Source organism: Diceros bicornis, chromosome 34 (assembly GCF_020826845.1).
Source record: "Diceros bicornis minor isolate mBicDic1 chromosome 34, mDicBic1.mat.cur, whole genome shotgun sequence".
NCBI lineage: Eukaryota > Metazoa > Chordata > Mammalia > Perissodactyla > Rhinocerotidae > Diceros > Diceros bicornis.
This window is the reverse complement of record NC_080773.1, coordinates 20,542,608-20,561,439: the sequence shown is the minus strand read 5'-3', so window position 1 is coordinate 20,561,439 and position 18,832 is coordinate 20,542,608. Positions and strand designations below refer to the sequence as shown.

At 46.7% G+C, this 18,832-nt stretch overlaps 2 protein-coding genes across 2 annotated transcripts; one reads left to right on the top strand and one right to left on the bottom strand.

The window, feature by feature from the left end:
- Window positions 1–1,003: 1,003 nt before the first annotated feature.
- Window positions 1,004–2,328, top strand: LOC131397047 (insulin growth factor-like family member 1). The gene is made up of 3 exons (XM_058529666.1): window positions 1,004–1,028; window positions 1,914–1,958; window positions 2,063–2,328. Exons 1-3 carry the CDS (start codon window positions 1,004–1,006, stop codon window positions 2,326–2,328), a joined length of 336 nt encoding a protein of 111 aa, XP_058385649.1.
- Window positions 2,329–9,983: 7,655 nt separating this feature from the next.
- On the bottom strand, window positions 9,984–18,492 carry LOC131397024 (MHC class I-like protein MILL1). The gene is made up of 5 exons (XM_058529643.1): window positions 18,320–18,492; window positions 13,759–14,022; window positions 13,235–13,513; window positions 11,838–12,116; window positions 9,984–11,719 (listed from the first exon to the last, which is right to left on the bottom strand). Exons 1-5 carry the CDS (start codon window positions 18,408–18,410, stop codon window positions 11,616–11,618), a joined length of 1,017 nt encoding a protein of 338 aa, XP_058385626.1. The 5' UTR covers window positions 18,411–18,492; the 3' UTR covers window positions 9,984–11,615.
- Window positions 18,493–18,832: the final 340 nt, after the last annotated feature.

The window sequence follows — 18,832 nt, the reverse complement described above, 5'->3', positions numbered from 1 at the left end:
TCGCCCTTTCCAGGCCCTGGAGAGAAACTTGTCCATGCTGCTGTGGTTTCTGTGACCCGAAGGGGTGGAGCCCTGCAGGAGCTGGGGGAGGGGCCTCCCAATCCTGACTGCACAGGGTGACCTGGACCCACAGAAGTGACCCCACAGTGTCCCTCAGGGAAGGGGATCCTTCACCTTCTGTCTTCACATCCTGACCCCAAGATGGCTCTTCTCAGGGGAAATTCCATCCATCTCCCTCTGAACACCCACGTTAAGGATAAAGCCTTTGGAACCTACTGATGGTGGTGGAATTTCTCCTACAAAACTTCACAGACGAGTAATATTGACATTGACCTTGACCACAACAACCAAACTCAAATGGATTATCTTACCATTCTGTCTCTCTCTCTCATGCACTCAGTGAAAATTGTGACTTCTGAGTGTTCTGCTCCCCACCCCTCCCCCGTGTCTGACACAAAGCCTGGGGCACACGAGGTGCTAAGTGGACAGGTGCTCCTGAGGAAATGACCATTAGTGGAAGAGACAGAGAAGGAAGAGGGGAGAGGGCCCTGGGGGCTGTGTGTTCCAGGGGTCCTCCAGGGCCTTTTTCCTGTTCATTCAGGAGCCACCTTAGCGTCCTCCCCACACATTCCCCTGTTCCCCAATCTTGTTCAACCTGGAATTTTCAAATGTGTAAAAACTAGTCTCTCACCTGAATTCCCTGAAACGGGGTTTAGTGAGTTCTGGGCTGGGGCTGTGAGGTCAGGGAGCTGACAGGCCCCCCGGGAGGATGTGAGGGGTTAGGATTCCAGGAGAGTGGGAATGAGGTCATTATGCTGGACATGAGAGGGAGGCATTTGGGGGAGAGGTTGGTGGCAGGGCACGTGCTCCTGCCCCAGGGCCCAGCGTGTCTCTGCAGGCCAGGCAGGGGATCTGACGACATCACCAGCTTTTCAGGAGAAATAATAGCACCTGCTGAGATCCGCTGATCCTCTCTCCACTGCACTGTAGCCGCCCCCGAGCCATGGCTCCCCGATGCTGCATCCTGGGTAAGGAGGACCCACCCCAATTCCCACGAAGCCCATCTCCAGTCTCAGCCACCACCCCATCCTTAACTCAACCTAATCCTCCTCCCTGGCCCCATGCCCTACAAATGACTCCATCAGAGCCATACCCATTCCACATCCCAAGATCAGCCCCATCCACATCGCTTATTCAGTTTCCAAACTCACACCCAATACAATACATGTCCTGGGTTCCCATTCCAAATCTAATCTTCTAAATTACTTTTTAATCTATCTTTTTTTCAATTCTTGCTGGGAAAGATTCACCATGAGGTAACCTCTGTTGTCAATCTCCTCTCTCTCGTTTTTCTCCTCCCCAAAGGCCCAGTACACAGTTGTATATTCTAGGTGTAAGTCCTTCTAGCTCTTCTATGTGAGCAGCCTCCACAGCATGGCTACTGACAGAGGAGTGGTGTGGTTCTGCGCCCAGGAACTGAACCCAGGCCACCGAAGCAGAGCACGCTGAACTTGAACTGCTAGGCCATCAGGGCTGGCTCGTAATCGTCTACATTTTAGTGTCGGTCAGATATGTAAGACAACACCAGTGTCAGCTCAGCCCCGCTATGGCCTGACTGTATCTGAGCCTCCTGCTCAGAACTCCTCCCACCCAGGAAATATTCACACTTTCCAGAACCCTAAACCCATTTCTTCCAAGAGTCCTGTCTGTAGCCCCTCACCTTCCACAGGCCCATAATCTCAAGACACCTGGACACAGGTGACTGGATCCCACCCTGGACTGCTCCTAGCCTTTCCCTGTGCCTCCTACAGGACAGACACCCCCTCAGACCTTCCCCTACGCCAGGCAGGGCTCCCTGAGGTGGACCCCCGGCTGCCCCGGCAGCCCCACCTCGTCCCTCTGCCCTCCTACAGCTATCTGGGCCGCTCTCTGCATCCTCTGCTCACACAGAACCCCAGGTGAGCCCAGGAGGGACACTCAGGGGTGGGGTGTGGCTCTCAGAGGCCCCCAGGCTGGGAGCCCTTGCCCTGCTGCCTGGTCACACCAGCTCCGTCTCTTCCAGTGTCCCCCGTGGGCGCTCACCTGATGCTGTCCCCGCAGCACATGGCCTGTGGGGACAAGTTCCACAACCCCCTGCAGCACTGTTGCTGTGACGACGCTGTGGTGCCCTTGGGCAGGACCCGGAAGTGCGGCAACTGCACCTTCAGGGTCTGCTTCGAGCAGTGCTGCCCCCGGTCACTCAGACCCCAGGAGTCCTTCCTGGTGAAACTGAAAGGCCAGAGTTGTTCCTGGGCCCCGTCCCCAGATGACAGGGTTTGTCGCAGCTGAGGTCCTGTCCCCTCCATGGGATTGGGGGCTGCAGGGGAGCGGGAGGGTCTGGATGCCTGTTCTGTCCCTAATGCCGCCCCCTGGCCCTGTCACCTGCTCCACTCCATCTACCTCTCCCTTTTCTCTCCTGGTTTCTCTCTCCCTTTGTGTTTATTTCTCTCAGCCTCTTTGCTGCCCTTCTGTGTCTCTCTTTTCGACTCCTCTGTCACGTTCTGTCCATCCCTCCATCTCTGTCCACCTCTCTCTTGCTCACTCTCTCTCTCTGTCTCTCTCTTCAGTCTTGCCTGACAGAGGACCAGATGACCAGATGACTGCTGGATTCTGCTTCCTGGATCAGCCTGGGGAGATGGGCCTGTGTGGACTTAGATCTGGGAAGTGGAGTGGGTATTTGGGGACAGGAGACACCCAGACTCAATCCTCCCTTCTCATTCTTTTTCCTCTTTAACACTCAGCCTGAATCTGTCCTAAGTAGGGTGACTGGTACCCTCTAGGATCTCTGAATAATAAATCTTGTTCCTCAAAGTTCCCTGATGATGTCGCTGAGGTGCGTCCTGTGATGGTAAAAAGAACCACAAGGGCCGGTCCAGCCACAGCATTGGCTCTGGCTGAGGAAATGTCTGTGGGACTCACCACAAGTAATACGGACCCAGGCGAGTGTGTCAGGCATTCCTACCCTGCAGCATCACTATCAATAGGCTGAGACCCACACAACACCCGTTCACCAGTTGATAGACATTTGGGTTGTTTCCCATTTGTGGTTATTATGAATAATTCTGCTCAGTATTCTTGTACAAGTGCGTGTCAAGAGGTATTTCATTATAGATTTTATTTGCATTTCCCTAATGACTAAATGTTGATTATCTGGTCATGGATTTTTTGGCTATGTGTACATTATCTTTGGAGAAATGTCTTTAAATCTCTTATCCATTTTTTAATTGGTTATTTGGCTTTTTATTGTTGACTGGTAAGAGTTTTTGTGTTGTTTTGTTTTTGATGAGGAAGATTCACCTTGAATTAACATCTGTGCCAGTCTTCCTCTGTTTTATATGTGGGACACCACCACAGCATGGCTGATGAGTGGAGTAGGTCCGTGCCCGGGATCCGAACGTGCAAACCTGGGCCACTGAAGCAAAGTGCATGGAACTTTATCCACTTGGCCACGAGGCCAGTCCCAGTAAGAGTTTTTATTATATTCTAGATACAGTTCCCTCATCAAGTATAGGATTTGCAAATATTTTCTTTCATTTTGATGACTTTTCACTCTCTTGATGGTGTTCTTTGAAGTACAAAGTTTTTAATTTTAATGAAGTTCAATTTATGTATTGCTCTATGGTTTTGGTGTGTTCTAACGAACCACTGCCTATCTCCAGGTCATGAAGATTTAATCCCATGGTTCATCTATGAGTTTTATAGTTTTAGCTCTTACCTTTATTTCTTTGATCCATTGTGGGTTAATTTTTAACATGATGTGAGGTAAAAGTCCACCTCGTTGTTTTGCATGTGGATATCCAGTTGTAGAAAACACTATTCTTTCCTCTGTTGAATTGTCATGGCTCCCGGGAATCAATTAACCATAAAAGTAAGAGTTTATTCTTGGAGTCTCAATTATATTCCATGGAAATGTATGTCTACCCTTATGCCAGTGCCACACTGTCCTGATTATTGTAGTGTTGGAAAAGAGGGAGAATCCCCCTCCGCCCTTTTCTTTCAGGTTCTTAAGGCTGACCAAATAATTAAAAGGCAGGTTATCAGGAGAAAATAATACCAAGTTTAATACCACGTATACATGGGAGAAACCAGGGAAACTGAGTTTCTTAACAAATGGCAGAGATTCTCATCTTAAATCCTATCTTCAGCTAAAGACAAAGGAGGATGTTGGGGGTGCGGGGGGAGGCAGCTATGGGGGATTACCGGAAAGCACAGTAATCAAGGGTATGCAGATTTAAGTCCGCTCCCTCTGTACTGATAAGAGTGTCCATAGATAAGGTCATCTCCAGCTCTTCCCAGTACAGAGTGGGAGATATCTTTACAAATGTAAATGTTTGGTAAACAGAACTTTGACAATAATGGGCTTAGTGAGGACACTGCCAGTCTGTCCATACCCAGAGTTAAATTCCTTTAGGCAGTTAGTGGGGGAGGTCAAATGTCCATCAGAGAAAATAATCAAGATAAAGAGATATATTTCAGGGTGGCCAATTTTGATCTCCCACAGTAGTTTAGTCATGAGTTTGGAAACCAGGAGGTGCGAGTCCTCCGAGTATTTCCTTCTTTGTCAAGATTGTGTTGGCTATTCCGGGCCCCCAGCTTATCATGAATTTTATGTTCTGGTAGTCAATTTCTGCAAAAAGAGAGGTTGGGTTTTTGTAAGGATAATGTTGAATCTTTAGATCCATTTGGGAGAGCATTGCCATCTAAACAAGAACAAATTTTCTAAGGGAGGGAGCGTGTGGGCTCTCTTACAGGTCTGCCCATGCCCAGCAGAAATGGGAGGTGAGGGACTGAAGCTGTCAGTGTCTAACATCAAAAATGGAGTCTTTCTCTTTATACACAGAGATGGAAGGTAGTACTTGCAAATGGCTTCTTGGAGCCTCGAGGAAGGTGCAGGGACAGGATTTGAACTCAGGACTGTTGACTCCAAAGCTTCATTGCTATCATATTAGTGGCTCTCAGAGCCTGGCCTGGCCCCCGCTGCTCTCCCACCAGCACAGCATCCTAGACGCCCATCCTGTCCTAATCTCCCTCCTCTTTCCTGCCCCAGGTCCTGATTTAGGTGCCCTGAGAGACCAGGATCCTCCCACCTCAGAGCTGCCAACCCCAACCCTGCCCTGAGGAACATGCTTACCTCTTGCAGCCTGACCTCACATCGCTTTTTGGCAGAGACAATCATGCCTGGGGCCCAGCCCACCTGCAGCCTCCCCAGGAAATGCCTGGGATGGAGGTTGTAAGAGCTGAACTATTTTCTTGGGAAGACTTGACTGTAAGTCAGTGGCTCTTAGCTAACGAGCCCATGAGCCCCGGCCCAAAGCCTTCTCCATTCCCGAGTTCACTAACCATTTGTCTGTGACTCACTGGGAAACGACAAAGTGGTTGTTTGTTAGCACTAAGTATGGGGTGGTTTGTTACACAGCAGGAGGTAACTGAGACACCTTCCAGGTGTTATTATCAATGTCTCTTCAGCCCACTGCTCCTTCCCCAGGCTGGCGTCAAGGCCTGGCATACACCAGGGGCTCCATTGTGGTCTGTGTCAATGTGGCTTCCAACCGTGACAGTGCCTTTGCACCTGACGATTGTGGGAGGGTCTCGTCTCTGGTCAGTTTTCAGGTGACGGTCTTCCTAAATTCTGAGCTGCCTGTCATCCTCCACCCTCTCAAGGGAGTGGAGACGTATCACATACATTTAGGGAGCAATTATGTACTAAGTGCTGTTCAAAGCCCATTCACCTTGAATCCTTTAATTCTCACATCAGCCCTGTGAGGTAGGTACTACACGATAATTTGTTTTTTTTTTTTTGAGGAAGATTGGCCCTGAGCTAACATCTGTGCCAATCTTCCTCTATTTTGTATGTGGGACACCGCCATAGCATGGCTTGACGAGCAGGGTATAGGTCTGCACTGGGTAATCCAAATCCATGAACCCTGGGCTGCCAAAGCAGAGCACGTGAACTCAACCACCATGCCACTGGGCTGGCCCCATGATCCCTGTTTTATAGAGGTGGAAATTGAGGCATGTGGAGGTCACTCACTCCTTTGGGATCCAGATGAGAGGCCTCTCTGCAAAGCCTGCTCTTTCCTAGGACCCTGCCCTCAGAGGGGTCCGACAGGTCTTCTGGGGGCTGAGGGACTCCGTGTCCTGTGGTATTTTGCCGAGTATCAAGCTAGCCCCATTCCACATGAGACACTGTCATCTCCCTCAGTCTGCAGTGCTGGGCCCAGCCTCCTGCCCCCAGCACTGTTCGTGGTTCCCCTTTCTCTTTTCCATTTTCCCATTTGTATAACGTTGCTAGGGAAGCCATAACACAATACCACAGGCTGGGTGACTTAAACAACAGAAATTTATTTCCTTACAGTTCTGGAGGCTGCAAGTCCAAATTGAGTACCAACAGGGCTGGTTTATCCTAAAGCCACTCTCCTTGGCACTGTATTCTTCGGAATCAATATCCACATTAGGTCCAGACAGGGGTGTGTGGGAATTGGATGGAGGTGGTCAATTCCAGTTATAAGATAGATAAGTCCTGGGGGCGTAACGTACAACAGGATGACTACAGTGAACATGCTGGATGGGGTATTTGAAGGTTGGTAAGAGAGTAAGTAGATCCAAAGAGTTCTCATCATGAGGAAAAAAATGTTTTCCTTTTTTTGGTATCTATAGGAGATTATGGATGTTAACCAAGCTTATTGTGGTAATCATTTCATGATATATCTAAGTAGAATCATTAGGCTGTACACCTTAAACTTATACAATGCTCTGGGGTCAATTATATCTCAATAAAAGCAAAAAAAGGAAAAAGAAAAAAACAAAAAACAAACAAAAAACCCAAATTAAATCCAGACATTCAATCAGTTGACATGTCTATTAAACACCTTTCAGTCTATCTGATACCAAACTTCTTAATCTCACATTCGTGTGCCTGATGTGCAGTAAGCCAATCACTGAGACACTGGTGCTTGGAGAAGGGGAAAGGTTTATTTGAATTGGCCAAAATGAGAAGGCGGGGAGGATAGGTTCTCTCAAATTCACCTGAACAAGAGAAGAAAGCAGGGGCTTTTGTAGAGCTAAGGGGCTTGGCAGGAGGAGTTTCAGAGAAACAAAGGGGAATCCATGTTTCACTCCCAATAAGCCCTTGGACAATCTGAATTCTGGGCATCTGGGGGCTGGTTATCTGGTGAGCATAACTTCCTTGAAGGCATTCTCTGTCTTCTGTAAAACAAGCTCATAAATCCTTGTGACTCTTGAGTCACCCCTCAGGTTAAACAAGAAAACAGAAAATTGAGAAGATTAACTTCTTTTCATAACAAGGTGGAAAAGTAATCTTACTGAGTATTTACAGTAACCCTCAGGTACCTGGCTTCAATTGCCATTGTCTTTTTTCCTTTCCTCATTCTTGTAGGAAGGGAGGTGTCAATCATTCTGGCTACTTCCTCTGGAAAGGGGGTGAAGATGGGGAAACTGAGGAATGAAAATTTTCAAACTTAGACTGAAAACACTTGGACATTGGATTATATTTTGCATTATTAAAATTTTTGCACCTTGTTCAACAGTTTTAGTACAACATTTGAAAGCACATTTTATCATCATATATCAAATCAGAAGAATAAGAACTGTAGACAACTCAAATTTTAATAGTCCCTGAAGAATAGATCTAATCCCTTGTGGAATCCAAGAGAACAGTCCTGAAAACCAGTCTAGACAATATAAACTGGAATTATCAAGGGGTCCTCATGGTCATGCACTGAATAAGTTTTGGAATGACATATCCAACTTCTAGAAAGATTACTTGCCTTTGCCAACATCTGAGAAATTCTAATAATCCAATTGTCTTTCTAGGCTTGGGAGTCAAAGTCAATGAGGAAGCATAATAGCCGGTTACAGATAGAAAACAGAAACCTCAAAGACAATTTACAGAACTAGAATCTAATATCCACCAGTGTGTATTATCGTTTCTACTGAAACATAATTTTTCTCTTTGAAATCACCCTCTTTATTTTTTTTACCAAAGATAGCCAAATTAAGACTAATTGGTTGGCTTGGCCCGATTATTTACATAAGTATAGCAAGAATAGCAATTGATCATATAGATTCTTTTAAATCTACTTTGCTGCAACTTTTATAAGGAATATCAGAAAAAACTTTAAAGGCCTCTCAAGGCCAGGAAAGCCAATCCAAAGACTTGTTATCAGACTCCCTCTGCAAAACCCATAGATTTGAGTGATTTCCTCTCTTCTCTTGAGATTCCCCAAAATATCCTGAAGTTCTTTGCACCTGCCAGGGAAGTGACATTCTTTACTCACCTCATAAGGTTGCTGGGAACCCTGTAAGCAAGATACCAGGCCAATATTTCCAAGGGGCTTTATTTCATAAAGTCAATCTTTCTCTCTTAGCCATCTGGTCAAATCAGAGTCTACGCATGTTTCTCTCAAATGTGACATTCCAGTCAAAGCTTGGTAATATTACCAATGTTTCCAATTGCATCCCATTACAAGGAGAACAGATTCTTATTGAGCTTATGCAAATAACTATACTGCCATGAGAATAAGAATATTCACTCACTAAGAATTTCTAAATTTGGGAAGGATCAAGTAGGGAGAAAAAGATAAATGTTTCAATTCTGCTTACAAAGATATAATTTACAAACTGGTATAAGCCATAGTTAGCTTAAGAGAAAAGAGAAAAAGATTTTCTTAAATCTGAAAAAACAAAACATTAAAAAATTGGCAATATTTCAAATGAAAGTCATAAAAATTATAGTCATCATCATCAGTTCAGTTGTCCCATAACTATCTTTTGTTAGCAGTTTCATGAAGTCATCAATTTCCCCATTAGAGTTCTGTAATTTCTCACTCAGTTCAGTTTTATGATCTGAAAGTTCATCAGAAACTTGTATTCTAGAGTAAGTGTCAGAGTCCTTTCCACGAATCTCTCTGAAAATGAGGACATGCCTATTTCAATCAAACCAACAAACTTAAACAAGCTTTAATTTGCCAAAGCTCACTTACTTTAAACAGTTAAAAAGAGCTCTTAATGTTCACTATAATCAGCAGGTAGAAAAACATCTCACACTGTATGGGCTCGGGCAACCATATTGACTTCCTTTAGTACGTTTAATTAACATTGCCTGAAGGGCAGATTTATATGCTGTTTTACAATATCAATACTGGGGGGATGTTTCCCCCAGTGAGACACAATGTCTATCCCCACAATACAATTTATAACACAATCATGCCAAAGAGCTGTAATCACTTAATTCCATCAACTTATACCTCCAGTCATAGCTTTCATTAGGACTTCACCCACAAGTCTTATAATATTAGGTAGGGGAGGCATTCTCACCCAGACATAATGTCAATTTTCAGAACACACTCAAGCAAAGTTGATGTAATCTCTTTATATAAAATTATCTCAAACATTCCAACCTTTATAATCTTATCAATACTTATACGTTTACATTTTTTCAATTTAATTGCAGACTGAGTCAGTCTTAAGGCTAGTCATTTTTTTTTTTTTGTATTTCCTTTTGAATTTGGTCTTTTCATAGGTACCAATAAAACAAGTATGATGAGAGCTCTCTAAAAATTTATCCAATTTAGAGGTTTTTCCAATTTAAGGATCCACGATCTGGCAGTTTTCTCCAGAGTCTTAAGAACATTGTGGCCATGTGATGTTATAACAGAATATGACCTTTTTCTTTTCATGGGCTTGTAGCTAAAAGTCGCCAAATTTTGGAGAAAGTTACCCAGGGGGCTACAGGTAGGGGTCACTTTAGTGTTCCTTATAGCTGACTTGCACACAAGACCAAAGCACCCATGCAAAGATAAAATCCAAGACCTGACAAATGCAAAATCAAAAGTAGACCCAAGTCCAATGCATTTCTCCACTCCAAGGAAGCATTTCGCTGAGGCTGGCTGAAACCAGCAGGAAGAATGGAGAAGCAGGGGAAGGCCCCTGGGCAAAGAAGCAAGGGCAGCTGCTGGGGGCCACTGATCACTTGAACCCTCACCAGGAGGCCAGCCAGCCACAGGCATGAGATTCCTGGTGGCTCACAAAAATTAATACCGAACCTCTTAATCTCAAGTTTGTGTGCCCGATGTGCAGTAAGCCAATCACTGAGAAATCAGTGCTTGGAGGTGGGGAAAGGTTTATTTGAATTGGCCAAAACAAGAAGGTGGGAGAATAAGTTCTCTGAAATCTACCTTAACAAAAGAAGAAAGCAGGGGGTTTTATAGAGCTAAGGGGCTTGGGAGGTGGAGTTTCAGAGAAACAAAGGGGTCACTCCTGATGAACCCCTGGGAAATCTGACTTTTGGACATCAATGGCAGCTGGCCGCTGGTTATCTGGTGATGGTAACTTCCTTGAAGGCATTCTCCTTCTTCTGTAAAACAAGCTCATAAATCCTTGTGACCCTTGAGTCACCCCTCAGGTTAAACAAGAAAACAGCAAATTGACAAGATTAACTTCTTCTCATAACAAGGTGGAAAGGTAATCATATTAAATACATACAGTAACCCTCAGGTACCCTCTCCATCTTTTTTTGGTTTGTTTGTTTCCTGACAGTTTATTTGGTGAAGGAATAAGGTAGTTTGTCCTGTAATTTTCCGCAAAGACTGTGCCTTTACCAAGGACCTGTCCACCATGTGGTTGAACTTGATTCTCTGTTTCCAGTCAATTGCCTCCTGTTTCCAGTAAATCGAAGATGGAGTGACATCAAGGGTCTTTCCACCAGGAAGTGCACAATATCAAGCTGTCTTTCCAGTGGCCAGGTTGGCAGCCGTGGATGGTTACGGCTGAGATCCATTCATTCATTAGGCTCACAAAGTGGTAATAATGTCACTCTGCCTTTGCTTTTCTATCTTTATTATATGGACTACTTCTATACAAAAAAAAAACCTCTCTTTCTCAACTAAGTGAATATCTTGAGGTCCAGTTCTTATGTGAATTGGAAAGGCAGGATAAATGGTTGGGTCTTTATCTTTTTTGTTTTTTAGCCAGTTTTCGTAATACACACCTCGTCTCCCTCATCCGGTAAGCAGGAAGATGGCTTGTCTATTCTTTTCCTGTTCCTGGGTAAGAAATGTTAAAAAACAAAATCCAACTGAGTAAATTTTAAAGATCTTACTGGCTTCATTCAAAGATTCATCAACCGGGCAGTATCCTGTCTAGCATATAGAAAGGATCTCCGAAGAGCTGTCCAAGGCAAGAGATTTTTAGGCATAAGGGAGCAGGAACAGGGAAGTTATGTTAGGCAAAAAGGCAGCTTGGTTATTGCAAGCTCATCTTCCTTTAGGTGATGGCTGGGGTCTATCAGGCAGATGACCTGACTAGTGATGAGCAGATTCCTGGTTGAGGGGTTTAAGATTGCATGTCTGGGAGGGCTGAAACTGTCACTGAGTGAAATCTTGCTTTGGTGATGACGTGGGACTTAGCATAAGTGACTCCGTTTAGGGCCTGTTGCCTTGTTTTTAGCAGGAAGAGAGCTGTCTCCACTCACCACCCAGAAAAGAATCAGATCCGTCCTCCTCACTGTCCCATGTGCTTCTCACCTGGGCTCTCACATCCTCCATGTGCTTCCTCATCTAGGCTTCGACCACCACCAAACACAGCACAGCAGCGACAGTGGACACAGCGAGAGGAGCCGCAGCAGGAGCAGCCGCACAGGAAGCGCTCTGACCTTGACTGCCTGGAGGTCACCATGAAATGGGCTTCGATTATACCCAGTGGGCCCTTCTTCACACGAGGATCCTATACCAACTCTGCCTCCAGCTCCCTGGACCCCGAGGGCTCCCCCAGCTCCTCACCAGAGACTGCAGGGACCGTGGTGTTCAGCCCGCAGTGTCCCACGTGGCAGGTGAACACCTGCTCCTCTCCAGGGAGGATCCAAGTGTCCACCCAGGTCTGGTAGGTCCCGTCACCACTGGGCAGGCTGACCCCAGGCCCAAAGGTGCCTTGGTGCATGGGCTCCCCATCCCGAAGCCAGGTCAGGATGGCACCCCGAGGATAGAAGCTAAAAGCCCAGCACCTCAGGATGACCTTGCCCAGCAGGTTCTTACTGCGGGTCACAGTCACTGACGGGGGATCTGGAGGGAGACAAAGCAGAATTCAGTGAGGCCAAGACGCTCCCTCCTTACACTGCAGGGAACCAAGAGCAGGAACCAGGCAGCCCTTAGAAATGACCCGTGCGCATTCACTCCCAGCCACCCCTCAAGGGGGGCTACGTCCCCAGTGGAGAGAGGACTGTGGGAGGCTCCCACGCTGCTCCAACAGCCCAAGGACCCTCCGAGGGGGTCTGGCCCTTGCCCACCTGGAGAGCCTGAGAGAAGACGAACTCCTTGCTCTCAGGGGACATTGGATCCACTGAGGATGCTCTGCAGACGGTTTTGAAGAATTTGTAGGTACTGATGGGACAAAGGGGCTGCTCTGGTCTATAGGGAATGAGAATCCTGCCTCGGTAATGTACCTCCTTCCTTCCCAACAGAATCGGTTCCACATGCTGCGGGGGGATGGAGGGACTGTCCACAAGGACGGCCAGCTGTCACAGCCCGATTTTTTCGTACTGGGCCTCACCTTCCTCTGGAGACCTCTGGTTGATTATAGGTATTTTCATCCACCACCACCCCCGCCCACACACACACAGTATCTACTCTTTCGTTTTATTTTATGTCACAAGACTTAGATGAGGAGGAAACTTTAAAGTGGACTTTTCTAAAAGTGAAAGCAGAACAGAAGTGGACTGACCCTGGTAATAGGATTCTGTGTGGTTTGCCTTTGAACATGGGACCCTTGCTCCAGAGCCGGAATATTTTGTTCTATCTTGGTTTCCAACCAGGTTGGCTTCATTCTGGGGCCTCCGCCAAGGAGTTCAAACCTAGATGTCTCTTCCTGTCAAGTCAACATCCCACCAATGAGGGTCTTGGAGAGAAAAGGTTTCCCTCTCCTGCCTTCCTGGGGCTTGAGGTCTGAGATCTGGGCCCACATTTGAGGGCACTTCACTTCTCCAGCTGATTGACCAGCAAAGGGCCCAGAGGAGACCCCTCACCCACACATATGGATGTGCTTCTCAGACAATTCAGTCAGAACTCAGCAACTAGCCTAAGGCCAGTGCAGGACAGCCACTCAGAGAACAAAAGGAAAGTTCTCTTCCTTGTAGGAACCAGGGATAAACTCAGTGGGTGGACCCTCCCGCCCAGGTCAGTACCTGTATTCTCCTGGAGGCCCCTCCAGGAGGCCAAATATCTCCAGAGTTGGGCAGGACAAGTCACATGGAGGAAAGTCTCAACCAGATCAGCCCTGGGGTCTTGGGTCTCCCAGAGCTTCTTGATGCGCTGGGCTGAGGGCGTGGCCAACGTCCAAGTGAGGGTCTGTGAGTAGAAGGTGAGGAAGTCCTGATCTTGCCCGTTGTAGCCCAAGCGCCAGGAGCCTCTAGTGCTGTCTCCCTGCAGCTCACAGCCCAGTGTGGCCTGGAGGGAGTGAAGGCCTGGCCCACCCCAGGCAGCAACCTGTCACCTCACTGTGCCTGAACCTCTCCACCCAACAGGACTCCAGCCCAGAGGGGTATGTTGTCTCCTCCACCCAAATGTGAGGAACCTGGTGCAGTTTCAGGGAGGCCTCATGTCTCTGTGCAATTCCAGCCTTGCTGTGCCCTCCCCTCCCCCAGCTGCAGGATAAACAGGGCAGGGACCAGACTCAGAGCCACGTGCCCCTGGCCCTGCCCCCACTCACCTGAGCCCTGGCCCTGCTGGCCCATGATCTCTGTCAGCATCTGTCTGAGCTGCCGCTCCTTCTCCTTCAGGTCCTTGGTTTCTCTCTCCCAGGTCTCAGCTCCCAGGTCCATCTTGATCCCTAGACCCTGGGGCTCTGCCCTCTGGCTCTCGCCATCATAGCGCAGGAAGACCTCATCGTCAAAGTATCCCAGGGCCAGGAACTGGGGCTTCCCAGGCCTGTGCAGGGACAGGGCCATGAGGTCGTAGCGGGGAGTGTGGGTTCCTGAGGGAGGAGGACATGTAGGTGATTCGCCGGCCAATTCAAGGTTTCTAACAGCTGCCTCTGTCTTGAGTCATTTAAATCAGGCTATTCTGTCCTGACGCATCCCAGAGGTGAATGTGAGGAACCAAGCAGTGTTTTGTGATGGACAGGATGAGAGGAAGAGAGGGTCAGGCAAAAAGATTAGGATGGAAAGAGATTAGAGAGGCGTTAAGAGGGGGAAGAGAAAGCAGGAGTATATTTGGGCAGAGAGACGGAAGCAGACACGACTGAGCGATCACAGCTGCACAGAGCAGGAGACTGTGACCTCGTGCTGACCCAGGTCGATCCTGATTGAATGGAGGCGATAAGGCCCTTGTATCGTCTCTTGAACCGAAGAAAAGAATAAACCTATGTATAGCGATCATAGCTGCACAAGCAGAAAACCGGGAAACTCCAAAAGGCAGAACAGAAATCTCCCAGTCTTTCAAGGACCAAGAGCAGAACTGCCAGGCTCTCAGCTGAAACCTCTGAAGGTCACATGCCGATTACAGAATCCTACTAGAACTGTGACCTTGCGCTGACCCAGGTCGATCCTGATTGAATTGAGGCGATAAGGCCCTTGTATGGTCTGTTGAACCGAGGAAAAGAATAAACCTTTCTGGGTGGAAAATAACATCAACTGAAGCCAAACTGGTGTATAGTAGGTAACGTGCAAGATTCAACGTGAATTTGTCGACACCAAAGGGGCAGGAAGGCAAGACTGGCAATCAAGAAATATAGAAGATCCCAGAGAATTGGAGCCAACCTGCAAATGATCCCAACGTTGGTATTAGCAGAAAAAATGTTAATATTAATATGTTTAAGAAAATGGGCAACATATTTGAAAGGAAAGAGGATTTCACCAGAGAACTGCAATATATAAAGATAAAATGGGAATTCTAGAAATGAAATACATAATATCTGAAGTTTTGAACTCACTGGATGGGATCTGCAGCAGATTAGACAGAGAAAAACAGGATTAGTGAGCTGGAGAACAGGAAAATGGAATATACATAAAGAGAAGCTTAGAGAAATATGAAAGGAGAAAAAGGGAAAGCTAAGCATAAGCGACATGTGCAACCCTCTCATCTGTATCACTTGGAGTTTCAGGAGAGAAGAGAGAAAATGCAACACTGGCATTATTCAAAGAGATAATAGCCAAGAATTGTGCAGAACATGCAAAACATCAACACCAGGTTCAGGAGGCTCTAAGTTTTAGGCAGGATAAAGAGAAACAAAGCCCCCTGAGAACATCATGGCCAAAATACTGAACAGCTGAGACAGAGAGAAACATTGGAAATAAAAACACCCAACGAAAATAAGACATATTAATTTTAGGGAGCGTTTTATAAGAACGTGAGAGCTGACTTCCCAACAGAAATGACGGAAAGCAGAACACAGTGAAATGACATCTTCCAAGTGCTGAAATAAAATCACCACTACCTTACAAATCTATAGCCAGGAAAAGTACTATACTGGAAGGAAGTCAAAATAAAGATGGTTTAAGAAAAAAAAATGTGCATAGTCGCTGCTATCAGGTCTGCACTAAAGGAAAAGCCAATGGGAGCTCTTCAGGCAGAGATGTTATCCCAGAATGAAAGAAGCAAACGCAGGCAGAAACCCCAAAGAACAACTGTGTGAGTATTTCCGATGAATATTGAAGGAGTAGAACCATCATTTTCATGTTCTGTGGAATTTAAAGTGTATGTACAACTAAAGTTTATGACAACAGGGCTGGCATGGTGGTGCAACCGGTTAAGTGCGAGCTCTCCGCTGCGTCGGCCCGGGGTTCGCCAGGTCCGATCCCGGGCGTGCATTGACGCACTGCTTGGAAAGCCATGCTGTGGCGGTGTCCCATATAAAGTAGAGGAAGATCGGCACGGATGTTAGCCCAGGGCCAGTCTTCCTCAGCAAATAGTGGAGGATTGGCAGATGTTAGCTCAGGGCCGATCTTCCTCACAAAAAAAATAAATAAATAAAATAAAGTTTATGACAACAATAATGTGAGAGTTTGGGGTGGTGGGAAACGGAGTTTAAAGGTCTAGTAATATCTAGGAATTCTTAAAAGTCATAATTAGTACTTGACTACAATACTAATACATACTATAGTCTCTAAAACTACCACTCTGAGAAGAGTAAGAGATGTACAATTAACAAATTAATAGAAGAAAAAAAAAATGAAGTATTGAAAAAGCTGGATATCCAAAAGAAGGTAAGAAAAGGAGAAAAAAAGGAACAAATAGATTAGCTGAATAGAAGATCTAGAGCAAGATGGTGGATATAAACCCAAACATAACAGTAATTACATTAATGTGAGTATACCAAAAACTCCATGTAAAAGAATCAAGTCATCAGACACAATTAAAAGAAAAAATCACAAAATCAAATTATGTTGCTTATAAGAGTCACACAAAGACATCAGAAGACTGTAATGGAAAGGATGGAAAAATGTTATAAACGTAAGCTCTAACTAGAAGAAGGTGGTACCGCTCTGCTAACATCAGATCAGGTTTTAAGACAAAAAGCATTTTGGGAGTAAAGAGAGGCCCATGTAATGGGAGATTTCACCATCATAAATCTGTATGTTTCCAATTACATAGCTTTAGAATACATAAAGCAAAATTAGCAAAACTAAAATGAGAGACAGATCCAAAACACTTTGAGATGTTAACACATTGCCCACAATAACCAGAGAACAAGCAGACATAAAATTCGTAAGGTACACAGTCTGAACCACAGAATTAACTTGACACAGTTGACCCACAAGCACAGACGGCATTTCTCGTGCACGTGGAACGTTTGCCAAAATCAGCCACACCCTGAGACATGAAGAATGATTCAACAAGTGTCAGAGGATTGAAATCATTCGGAATACGTTATCTGACCACTGTGGTAATAAGCTAGAAATCAATTTTAAAAAAAGATATCTAGAAAACCCCCAATTGCTTGGAAATTAAACAGCACACTTGATATAGTCCATGGGTCAAAGAAGAAATCATAAGGGAAATTACAAAATATTTTGAACTGAATGAGAATGAAAACAATACATATCACACCTTGGGAGTGCAGCTAAAGTAGTGACAGGAGAGCAAGTAACAGCTTTAAATGCAGATATTAGAGAAAAAGAGACTAAATAGTGAACCCACTCAGCTTCAAGCTCAAGACATTAGAGAAAGAACATAAAATACATAACAAAAGTCAAAAGGCATAATAAAGATAAAAGGAGAAATCAGTGAAATAGAAAATTACATACAATAAAAATGGACAAATTTCTCAAAAAAAAATTCATCTTACCACAGCTGATATAAGAAGAAAAAGTTAATAATCCCTCAAATATTAAGAAATTAAGGCCATGATTAAACATTTCCCAGCAAGAAACCTCCAGGCCCAGATGGCTTCATTGGTTAATTCTAACAAACATTTAAGATTGAAATGGTATACAAACTGTAGCAGAAGGTGGAACACGAGAGAGCACCCCAGATACGTTTCATAACATCAGCACAAATCTGGTGACCCCCAAAGACCCTCACCTGCCTCCCTGCTTGTCCACCTTCCCAGACCTTTACCACCCCCATACTGCAGCCCCTCAGCCTCCCGCCCCTTCCGTCGACCCCAGATACTCACCAACCCCTAGCATGGCTCCCAAATACCAGCTTCCCTGTTGATCTCCTTCCCGCTTCAGGAGGACCACACACAGACACACACACCATCCCCCTCCGTAGCCTACCCACAAGCTCCTTGCTACGTCCTTCACTCACTGCTAGTTTCATGGCAGCCCCCCTCCCACACTTCCCGCCCCCACACTGCCTCCTCCAGATCCTCACCTGCCTCCCTGCCTTCCCCAGAGACCCTCACCGTCCCCCACCACGGGCCCCAGGCACTCACCTGGCTCCCTGCGGACACCTCACCCAGACATCGCCCCCCACGGAGTGCCCCGGACACTCACCGCCCCCCTCTCCACGTGTCTCCGGGGAACCCTCCCCGCCCTCCCCGCCCGCGCCTCCCAGCCCCCCAGACCCTCACCTGCCTCCTGCGGACCCTCCGTCCCAGGAAACACGGCGCCCACACCACCACCCTGAGGACCCGCCAGACCCTCCCCACATCCCCTCTCCCCGCCTCCGCGCCCCTCAAACACTCCTGCCCCCTTCGGTAGAGGCCCCTGCAAGCGCGCCCTCCGCAAGTCCTAACGTCCCCTCTCCTCCCGCCAGCCCCACACGAAGCCCGGTCCCCCATCCGCACCCAGACTCCCCCCATCCCCCACCGCCGCCCAGGCGCTCACCAGGGGGGAACCCCCGCGACTCCTCCAGCAGCAGCAACACGAGCAGCAGGTGGTTCAGGGCTCTGGGGTCGCCGGGGGACACTAACCCCATTCCCGTCCAGAGGTCCTGATACCAAACCAAGTGGGCTCGCCTCCTGGTGAGTTAAATAAGACTCTACACCAGTGGAAGTTGTCTACAACGTAAAGTGCATTTGCAGGAAATAGGAGGCCAAGAGGAATCATTTCCAAAGGAGGCAGGATCTTTTATCCGTTGGGTAATGAATGTTAAAAAGAGAGAGGCGGGTATTCACTTGCGCAGGCTCAGCTGGAAAACGCGCTTCCGCACACAGCGCAGATTCCCCTAACGAGGCTTCATCTGCTCCTGAAGGGGTCTTCCTGTGAAAATTAAGGCAAGGTCATGGGCGGAGCTCTTGTAGGGAGGCTTGATTAGCTTCAGGGTGGTTGCTGGTTGTGTCTCCTTAACATAAAACAGTTAAAGGCTTCCAAACCCACCCTCGAGTCCCTCGGGGCACA

Bases quoted from the DNA above. Each gene is read 5' to 3' on its own strand.
- LOC131397047 (XM_058529666.1), top strand. From the start codon at position 1,004: ATGGCTCCCCGATGCTGCATCCTGG. The intron at 1,029-1,913 runs GTAAGGAGGACC...GCCCTCCTACAG, and splicing joins TCCCCGATGCTGCATCCTGG to CTATCTGGGCCGCTCTCTGC. The intron at 1,959-2,062 runs GTGAGCCCAGGA...CGTCTCTTCCAG, and splicing joins CTGCTCACACAGAACCCCAG to TGTCCCCCGTGGGCGCTCAC.
- LOC131397024 (XM_058529643.1), bottom strand. From the start codon at position 18,410: ATGGGGTTAGTGTCCCCCGGCGACCCCAGAGCCCTGAACCACCTGCTG. The intron at 13,514-13,758 runs GTGAGTGGGGGC...GGGGTGGGCCAG, and splicing joins CCAGCAGGGCCAGGGCTCAG to GCCTTCACTCCCTCCAGGCC. The intron at 12,117-13,234 runs GTACTGACCTGG...GTCTCCCTCCAG, and splicing joins GGGCCTCCAGGAGAATACAG to ATCCCCCGTCAGTGACTGTG.